The 10,436-nt window shown below is 36.8% G+C and overlaps 1 protein-coding gene across 7 annotated transcripts in view; it reads left to right on the plus strand.

The window, feature by feature from the left end:
• The window catches only part of TOPAZ1 (testis and ovary specific PAZ domain containing 1), a 41,597-nt gene extending 32,096 nt beyond the window's left edge, over positions 1–9,501 (plus strand). For 4 of the 7 annotated variants that reach the window (XM_032684591.1, XM_032684597.1, XM_032684583.1 and 1 more), the window contains 6 exons: positions 1,037–1,202; positions 2,019–2,183; positions 3,219–3,422; positions 4,487–4,670; positions 5,916–6,111; positions 8,814–9,501. In XM_032684591.1, the coding sequence (XP_032540482.1) occupies positions 1,037–1,202; positions 2,019–2,183; positions 3,219–3,422; positions 4,487–4,670; positions 5,916–6,111; positions 8,814–8,996 (1,098 nt within the window). In that variant the 3' untranslated portion in view covers positions 8,997–9,501. Of the gene's footprint in view, positions 1–1,036; positions 1,203–2,018; positions 2,184–3,218; positions 3,423–4,486; positions 4,671–5,915; positions 6,286–8,812 lie in introns of those variants that run through there. The other 3 variants (XM_032684607.1, XM_032684613.1, XM_032684620.1) reach the window with 3 other exon arrangements.
• Positions 9,502–10,436: the final 935 nt, after the last annotated feature.

Raw genomic sequence — 10,436 nt, forward strand, 5'->3', positions numbered from 1 at the left:
GCAGTATGTATGTACATGTGCATAAAGCATTTTCAAATCATGAGCTTCTTATAAGGGAGTTTCATTTTCTGTCAGCTTCTCTGTTTTCCTAAACTTCCCTTTCCCTCTACCTTCATGACCCTTATTCTGCCACCACAATGCATGCTCACACAAAACCACAGTTTTTAATAAGCTGCTTCCTCATTGATGCACCCACTAAAAAAGAGCTGAAACACATCTAGTTTGGAGCTTGGTCCATGTTGCTTGACTAGCAAGGTGCAGCCAGACAGGGCAGGTACTGAATTCTGCCTGGCCTTGCCTTGCTGGGAACATTATTGTGATATCCCACCTTGACTTGATCATCATCTATTTTAGAATGGTCAGATCTTAATTATCTTTGAGACTCCTACCTTTCTTCCGGTTTTGACTGAAAAGGACAACGAAAAAGTTAAGACGAAGCTTCTGTAGGAAACCAGTCTGAATATCAGCCTGGAATCTTGGCAGTCAGCCAAGTTGTTGGTTGTTACACTGTTGGCCAGATAGGCCCAACTTTTTCCAGGTCCTGCTGCATTACAACTATCAGTCTCTGCTTTTGCTTATGTTGGAGTAATGATTTCAATTTAACAATTATAGCTCTACTGCAAAAAGAAGAATCTCTGTATGATCTTTTTAGAATTTTGCAGATTGTGTAGTGCTGAATGGAATCAAAAATAAAAAAATTAACTAAGCAAATAGAAATTAATTACAAAGTATATTAAAAATACTGTATAGGGACATTATATAATAGAAATAGTGGGGAATAGTGTGCTGGGAACTCTTCAACGAGGGGTTGGTCAAGGTTTTTTGCCTAGATAGTAAAAAAAAAAAACTTAACCCTTCTTTAGAAGTTTTGCTCTAGAAATTTTCTCCCCTGACTCAGTTTGGATAACTGAACTGATGCCTATAAACCTATACCACTAAATTAAATCTGCTGTATTTTGTGTAAATACACTCCTTGTTCACTGATACCACTGCTTTTTCTGACCCTTCCCCGTTTCCCTTCTCCCTCTTACACTAGGGAAGGAAGGTTTTGGATAAACTGCACGAGCTACAGATATGTTTTACGCTCATGAAAGGACTTATAGGTGCAGGGAGATCAGCATCAAGATGTCAGATTGTTAATAAAGCTGCAGAAATCTTCCTTAATTGTGGAAGTTTGGATGGAGCGACAAGGGTATTGAGAGGTAAGCTTTTGACTTAAATTTGAACCATTCCCTTCTATGACAAATTTCAGATAAAAGATACAAGCTGCTCTATGTTACTAAATAAAGTTAATAATACTGGGACAACAAAAGCAAATGTGATCCATCTTACTGGTTAGTAGTAGTCTTGATATGTATAAGAAATAATATAATAAATAATATTTTTCAGAAAAGTTTTCACAGTAGTCTGGTATCAACACCGTTCTACACAAAAGTCTGCTGTAATGAGGGAGGAGTGCAGCTTGGAAAATGACCCTGCTCCATGTAGATTTCCTTTGAGCCAGGGGACATTCAATGTCAAAAAATTTCAGGCTTGGGTCAATACAGTGTTTCTTTATGCCTATCAGTATCCCCATTTAATATAATTACTTTAGAATAGTACCATATTTCTGCAGTTAAATAACATTATTTCCGGCTTTTTGGAATTCTGATCTGCTGAAAGGAGAAGAAACTCAGAAGTATAAAGAATAGAATGTGTTCTATAAATTAATATTAGGATCTAAAATTTGCTACTCAGTTTTATAGATGTACATAGATATTTACATATTTATATATGCCACTGACAGTCCATTTTACTTTTGTGATGTTTAACAATATTTTACAATATAAAGGTTCAGAGAATCCATCAGAAGAGCATTTGTCATAAGGAATGAATTATTAATAGCTAGAACTGCATTTTCTGTGCAGATCTGAAATTTATGTTATGTTGCAGTTTACGGTATATTCTTAACGGCCAAAAATCTCAGCGCCCAGCAGTTTCAGTTCACAGAAATAACACTGTACCGTTGTTTGCCACAGAGTCAGAGTGGACCACAAATGCACCATTGTGGCCTTGTGATAAAATGGACATCCTCAATCGACACAATCTGTTACATACCCTAGTGCACAAATACTTGAGTAAGAGTTTGTACAGGCAGGCATTTGAAGTTCTGCAGAACTTCCCAGGTTTGCAAAAACATTCTGGTAAGTAAAGAAAAAGGTACTGTGTTAAGACTTAAAAGTGTAACATATGATTCTATGCTCTTCTTTCTGTTTTCCAGCTAAAATTTGTTGAAGAAGTAAGATGGTTTCAGACAAGCCTGGGTTTTTTTCCAGAGTGTTGCGTCAGTTTAAATTCTTATTTTTCTCTGCAGTTCTTGCCACACGCGCACTCTCACACACACAGTGTTTATACACCTGTCCTCTTTTTCCAATTGACTTAATTACACAGGGCAACAGGAAAGACCCATTAAATTTTTAAGGATCATACAGAGTCTATACAATGCAATCAAATAGGGATATAATTGGCATGATTAATTTTATCCTAATTTCAGATGAATGCCTTAGGGGTTTTTTTTCCCTATAACTGAGGCAGCTAACCTAGACATCTTTTACATACCATGCAAAGAACTAAGTGCTCTTTTGGGCTCAATTTATCTTGCAAATTCTGGACGAGTACTTCAAAATGAGATGCATAGTTACTTAAGCTCCACTGAGGAAACCTCAGCTGATTCCTCTGTGTAGGTCTCATTCTGTTGCCAGTGTGTGCTTTTAGGAATGTTAGGAGAGGTTAGTTGGAAGACCGTTTACTTAGAGAATACTGAAAGGATCTAGTTCTTTGAGGCATGAGGTGAATACAAGGCTGCTCAGTCCTGCCAGGAAAGGGACAGTTCAGAGTACAAGCAGAACTGGAAGCACTAAGGTGATTTTTTTTGGTGGGAGTTTTAAGCCTGAGAGATCAGGTAAAGATTGTATTTATAAGCTTGAGCAAGTGAATGTATTTTTATCTGATCCTCTTGGTTTTGGCAGCAAATTGTTACTTGGTCCTTATCACTTCTCTTTCACAATATAAATGAACTAGTGTATGAAAAGACTTCTGATGAAAAAAGCATTCATGTTATCCCATGTTCCATTTTGCTGATAGAAGCAAGAGTCCTCATTTAGATACTGATTGGAAAGTGATTCTTCAATTAGATTTGCATTTGACTTCAGTAGTTAATATTCTTCATTTCGTTTCAGATATTGTTGATGTTTCTCAGTACAGCTGCCTTTTTAACAAGCTGATAAATGCCTGTTTTGAGAACAAGAGCCTTGGGGTCTCATCTTCTGCAGTAGACTTCATGCTTTCAAAAAAAATTGCTATTGATTTTATTTTACTTAGAAGATTAATCACAGCTTTGGGAAGAAGTTCTTTGTGGTCTAAAGCTAGGACATATTACAAAAGTAAGTGGCTTCTTAAACAATGTCCTCACCTTACAGTCTTTGGATAACATGCTTATAACATCTCAGTATGTTGGGAAGAAATGGGTAAGAGAAAAACAGTACTTTCTGTATCACTCTCAGGAATTTATTTGTAACCAAAATATTTATTAGGAAATAGTTGAAAATAAGAATCATCGCATACTACCTGGCATGAAATAAATGTAATTGTGATAAAATTAATTTTTTATATTCGATTTCAGATTTTCAGAAATGTGAACCCTTGAAATGATTGAAAATTGCATCATTTTCACTTTTTCATCTAGGCAAATTATATTTCCTTATACATCTGTTTAGAGCTGTGGTGCTAAAATTATTAATATGTAAGATTTGAGAAGTCTGACTAAGAAGTTTATCCTAACTGTAAGAAAATGCCTTTCAGCTAAAAGCTAATAGTCAGAAATTGTTTTCAACTCCCCATTTCTGAGCTAAGATAATACTGGGTGTACCACTCTGCTGGGGTCCACCAAGAGTTGTTGCTCCACATTGTCACATTATTTACTGTTTGATTATGTCTCAGAATTGAGATGGTTAGCAGTCTACTTTGAGTCCATCCCTCTTGTTCTTTTTTAACCTTGAAATGATAGTTTTTCCTCATCTCTTTTTTTTCGTCCCCCTAAAATGCTGTATATGTAGGTTGGGTTGCTGGGATCACTTAACAGAAGTTAGGGGGAAAAAGCAGGAGATGCTGTTCAAATGTTCTCTCACTTTGATCATGATTAATAGAGCTTCTCTCTGACCTGCCCTAAGTTGTACTTGTGTTATTACACACTTGGTGTCTCCAGAATTCTGTCAGAGCTTTTTAATCATAGCTGATAATACTCATGGAAAAAAATAACATTTTACAACAGTGAATATTATGTGTGAATACTATTTGCTAAGTTCTCAAATCAGGCCACTTTGTCAGTGAAATAGTAAAATCTATTAAGGGTTTGGGTTTTTTCCACATTTAGTCACACACAGAAGAAAACAGATCTATGTTAAGTACTGGTGGTCCTAATTCCTTATGTTTCTGTATTTATTCTCAGATGCTTTATCATTGGGTTGCTACCCACAGCTGCAGGGAAATTCATGCCACAAACTTTTGAAGATTCCATCTTACCTGTCTGAAGTTGAGATGCTGTTTGCCATTGAAATATTTCTTGTTTCAAATGCCAGTTATATTCAAAGTCCAATGACTACTTGTCAAACTTTTCAAATAATACTGAAAAGGTTTGTTGTCATATATGTACCATTTTGATTGTTCATGTTATGAGGTAATTAATAAGAGATCCTATTTTCCACTGTCTAGGAAAGAGGATGCTTGGTTTTAAACTTGTTTTTAATCTTTGTTTCTGAATTGGGGGGGGGGGGGGGGGGGGCATCATTATAATTTCTACATGTGTGTAGCAGAAAAGTAGTTGTTCCAGAGTGACAGTGACTTGTGTTTCCTAACTGAATGTGTCTACTGCACTAAGAATGTACTGTATATTCAAAAATGGGATGACTTGATGCCTTGCTATATAGATTGTTGTGTTGTGGTTAAGTACTGGAGTAGAAGGACACAGTCAAAATGTTAATTCTTTCAAAAAACAACTCTTAACATTTCTTGGCTGTTTTTTGGAAAGTGCATGAAGCCATTTTATTTAATTTTCTTTATGAGGGATAGCTCAATATTAAATTTATTAGTATTTTCTTTTCCCACTTTCTGTGAGTCTTAATACATCCAGATTAGAAATGTGTTTTGTTGCTTTTTTTTCCATTTATCTGTAAACCACCAATCATTGTCACTAGGTTATACCTGTAATTTTATTTTTCAAGACCCACTTTTCTCTGAGACTCACTGGCTCAGCATCAAAATGTAACTGCATAGAAAAGCTACATTTGTTAAGAACTATGAACACGTGCATCTCCAAAACTTTAGTATTTTGTCTTCCTTCCTCTCTATCCTTCCCAAGGAATACACCTCTTAATTTTGTTCCTTTGATAAATGAGGAATTTTTTATCTCTTGTTTTCATATGTATGCTATTGTACCTCTGCTTGTTTTCTTAAAGAGTTAAGTTCTGCTCTTGCAAAAAAATACAGGCATGTAACTTAGGCACAGCCTTGTTCCAAAAGTGATTACGTGCCAAAAATTATTAAACCTTTTTGGTTTGCATTCCTTTACTGAATTTTCCAGCCCAGAGACAAATATTTTTTCATGAATTGTGAATATTGCAGAGCTACTTTGCACTGGCATTAAAGCCTACTACATTTCATTACTGTAAAATATATTAAAAATATACTTTTTCTAACTTTTTAATTCTTCAGAATAATAATCTAAAATCTGCCTAGAAATTAACATAATGTATTATCAGTGAAGTGAATACATGGATTTATTTTAATACTTCTGTAATCTTGCTGCCAGTAGAGTGTCAGGCAAGCAACACAAGGCCTGTATGGTACCTAATTTTGTATTTGTGAAAATTCTCTTACAGATGTGAAGATCAGACAGTTCAGGATAACAGTGCCTATCAAGTGGCAGTGGAGAGACTGATTCTAGCAGCTCGTTTATCTGATCCAAAGCTTTTTCTTAAGCATATGACAATGAATTTTAATATGGAAGAAGTTTACAGCCTGGAGCTTTCATCTGCTCTAAAATGGCTTCAGGAGAATATGAAATGGGCTGAGGAGGTCTGGCTGTTTCGTAGTCATTAAACAGTTAAGACTTTTTTTTTTAATGGTTAAAGCAATCATTCTTCAAAATAATACAGAGTAATAAAGGCAGTTCCTTACAGATTGACAGCAATGTTTCAAACTCAAGTTGTGCCTTTAAATACTGATATTGATGATAATGCAGATAGTAGCCTAAAAAGAGTAATTTTTTTTTTCCCTAAGTATATAAATGTCACACTATGTTCTGTAATGACAACATTAGATATTGAGGAAGCTGCAGCCTCAGAACCTACATTCTCCTTTTTTTACAGAGAATCTAGTACTAACTTGTTTCTCCCAGCAGGTGATAGAGTAAATGTAGTATAAGTATAGGTAAGTGCACTGATTGAGTGTATCTACTGTTCTTGCGTGAGGTATTTTCCACATTGCTTCATAGTCTGTAGAAGTAATACGTTTCCTTTTGTCTTCCTCACAGTAACTTGTGAGGATGTTGACCCATCTGTGTGCACCTTAGATGTTAATTTCCTTACTGCAAGATCCCAATAAAAAGCACTGAGATGAAAATAACTTCAAAATCGCTTGAGATATGCCTGACTTAGGACACCTTTCTTCACAGACACGTGTTGCTCACAGATGAAGGGTTAGTTGTATCTTGATAATAGCTTGTGTGTAGCTTCACATTTGTATATAGGGGTACTTCCACTGAAAAGGAAAACTTGCTTTCTCCCTTGGTTATGCTCTTAGAGGAAGGTGAGTTTGCCCGTTTTTTAGTTTCTGCCAAATGCACGATGAGATGGAGGCTTCTAGCAAGTTTGTGCCACCACTCCTGGTTCTTCAGGATTTCTTTTTTTCCCACCTGCAAATTCTGAATCAGATTCGGAGCTTGAATTGCTCAAGTCACACTTTATCTACTGATCTGCAGCCTGAGTAAGAAGAGACACACATTTCATATCAGAAAAACTCTTGTGGCAAATCAGTGGGACCTCTGTCAAAGCTGATAGTTGCCTGAGCTCCCCATTTTATGTAGTGTTAGTTTAGATCTCCAGTACCAGCCTTGGCAAACATGCCAGTAGTACAGCTCTTTTCGTCCTCCTCTCCATCCCTTCCAAAGCTTTTTGTTCTGAACAGTTCTGCTCTTTTGGGTAGAGAAATTCACGTGTTTTTAAGGCTGTTCCATCATAAGGGAGATCAAGGTGGTAGCATAAGACCTGAATGTTTGAAAAATCTTTCCCTCCTTTGGGGCAGCATAAGTCTCTTCCCAGTTCCAGGAGCATTATTGCAGGTGTCCTTTGTGCCTCTGAATTATGAAAGCCACCTTGATCTTATTCCTGGATGGTTGTGGAGGGTTTTTGAAGGGGTGTTGGTGGTTCTTCTCTTTGGGGGAGGTTGCCACTCTTGTCTTAAGGTTCATACCGTTAATCTGATGTCATGAATCTCATTATCAGTTCTTAGATTCCTGACCCTCTTCAGGGCCAGGTTCTGACCTTCTTCAGTACCACTGCTCATCCAGTCTGTCTGGGAGTTGCTACTGGAGGAGAGGATTGACTGCAGTGACAGCCAAGATCACTACTTTCCTCCTGTGCCACCTGTACAGAAAAAAATGCAAAGATAGAGGCTCTTGTGTTTTCATTCTTCTGTGAGGATCTCATTTGCCTTCCCTCTAAAAAATGGTGGATTCAGTAATAACAATCAGGTGACATTTCTTTAAAAGCCCCTTACTTCAAAATTTCTTGAAGTACAGTTGGCACTAGTTCAAACAAACTTTGGGTTCCACCCCTTTGGTATTCAGCGAGATGGCTCTGCCATTTGTAAGGCCATCTACCTGGTCAAATCCAATTGCATTTGCTTCCCAGGAGCTGAAGGACTGGGTAAGAAGTGACCAGGTTTCCAGTGAGGGATCTAAACTGATGTTCTTGCAGCCACTCCAGCATTAGTGACGAGCAATTTTGGAAGCTTTCAACGAAGTAAAACTGGTAGTGAGAAACTAAGTAATTTTTGCTAATTACTTTTTGTAAGATCCTTAATTTCCCTTGGAAATTAAGAGGCTATCTGACCCTCAGCTAAATCCCACATTTCTGTAAGCAGTACCAGATGTGGCTAATACTGTGTTTGAGAGTTGCAGAAGGACAAAATTCTCTTTGTAATTTGTATGGCTTCAAATCTTGCGATGTTCTAGAGGCAGCAGATTTTTTTCCACTGTAAGCAACCTTGAATTTTCACTTAGATCATCTCCAGAAAAAAAATTCAAATGTTGCTTTCTTTTTCAGACAGAGGTTAATCATTGACCTTCAGGTTTAACTTGGAACTGTGTAAAATTTTTGCAATGTTTTGGCTCCATCTCCTGAGTATCATTTTCAGCTGATAGGATGTAGTCTCAGTCATGTTTTATATTAACAAGCAATGCAAGCTCCCCATATCATTGTTCATAAGTTTTGTTACAGCTGGGGCTTCTGGTGTTTCTGGCAATATAGTGTTTCTCCCTGTAGATATATATATGTGTGTATATATATATATGAGAAATATATATATACATGAGAAATATATATATACACACGTGACAAACCAGTAGGCAATTTAAAAAACTTTGCTGTTAAGTCCTGTATTTCACATTTTTGTACTGTCTAGGTCTACATGAAATACAGTACAATTCTGGCCATTTTGATGTGTATCAAAAGGCCAGAAAGGTTTCTTTAGTAACATTCTCGGTATTTTGGTAACAGAAATTCCATGTGCCAAACAAGACAAAACTCCAGTGTGGAATGGAAACAAGCCTGGAAAGATGGAAAAATGTTCTGAAGAGTAAAGTTAAGTACAATAGAGACAATGCAGTTTTGCAGAGCCAGCCACCCAGTATATTGACAATATCCATATTTTTGCTTTTTCCCAGATGTAAGTTAAGCTGAAAGAACTTCTGGTTTTGACTTTAAGCAACTAATTTGATAAAGTTTTTCATACAGGAAATAAAATGTATGTGTACCTTTTTGCAGAGAGAGACAGAAAAATGTGCAAATAAAAACTTTCCTATGTTGTGCTTGGTAGCTTGGTGTCGACAACGCTGCACTCCTTTGGAATGTTGTTAGATGCATGAGAAATTGCCTCTGTGAAAATATTTTTCAGTTTTCACTGATTACACAGTATGCTCTTGGAAAGATTGCTTTTGTTAGGTATGGACAGTTTCTTGTAACTAAAACAGAATAATGGGGTTTGAAAGGCTTACCACAGTTTTATTTCAAAGCATTGATAGTTTTGAGAGTTTCTGAACCCACATGGGGGACGGAGGTGAAAAGCTGGAAATAAGAGCTTGACACACTGTGTTTTATAAAGAGCAATTGGGGGGGGGTCCCTTTGGAGAAGTTGTTAAGATGTTAATAAATGGTTTTTTATTCTTTATATAAAATATTCAAGATATCTGAGTGTCTGTATTGTCTTTAAATTATTTAATTCTATTCAGATCCCTATTCCGATCCCTGTAATTAACATTCTTAGGTATGTGGGAGGATGGGGAAACAGCAAAGTAGATGTGGACAGTTTAATATCTTGTAGCTACTACAAGAATCTGGAGTATGATATGCTGCATGAGGAGGTTAAGAAAGTGTGAAATCAGTCAGACTATGCAGTTTTTAACCACACCAGAGCACATAGTGTAGCAAATGCTCATGAATAAATTGGGCTGAAACTCCCAGCTGTGGAGATGGCCAGCTTCCAGTTGTAACTGTAGACTTGAGATGAGGCTACAGCCAGGCTGTGCTCAGTTTACTGAAGAATTCAATTGGATGTCAGTGAGAGTTTCACTTGAGGAAAAAGAATAAAATGTCCCTGGTATAGTAATGGAACTTTAATTACTAAAATCTTAATGCCATACTCCTCATCTTAGTAAAATACGGCCACATTAAAAGCAATGACTACTTCACATCTCTTGTCCTTTCACATTCTCCAGATGCATCTTGTGTCATCATGGGTTTGGGTTTTTTGGGAGTTGTTTTTGCAGATCCCAGCTCTACATTTTTCAGTCTTAGCTCCTTCCCCATAACTTTCTCTAAAATTGCTAGAATGATGAGTAGTATCAAAAATTAATGCTGACATGATTGGTCTCTGGGTTCTGTACCATTGCCTGTGACAGAACTGTTTGTCCAAGAAACTGATGCTACTTTTGACCTGCAGATCCAGGACCGAAACAAAGGAGTGAGGAGAAAACAGCTCCATTGCCACTTGTAGCAACTTAGAATTAAGCAAAAAGAATGCTTAAAATTCTCCTTCTGTTAGGGAACAAGTGGTCAAAATACAAACTTTTTCAGACGATAATTTTACCTGGTATGAAACAAACTTTCAGTTTGGAAATCTGT

This window comes from Chiroxiphia lanceolata, chromosome 1, assembly GCF_009829145.1.
Source record: "Chiroxiphia lanceolata isolate bChiLan1 chromosome 1, bChiLan1.pri, whole genome shotgun sequence".
Classification (NCBI taxonomy): domain Eukaryota; kingdom Metazoa; phylum Chordata; class Aves; order Passeriformes; family Pipridae; genus Chiroxiphia; species Chiroxiphia lanceolata.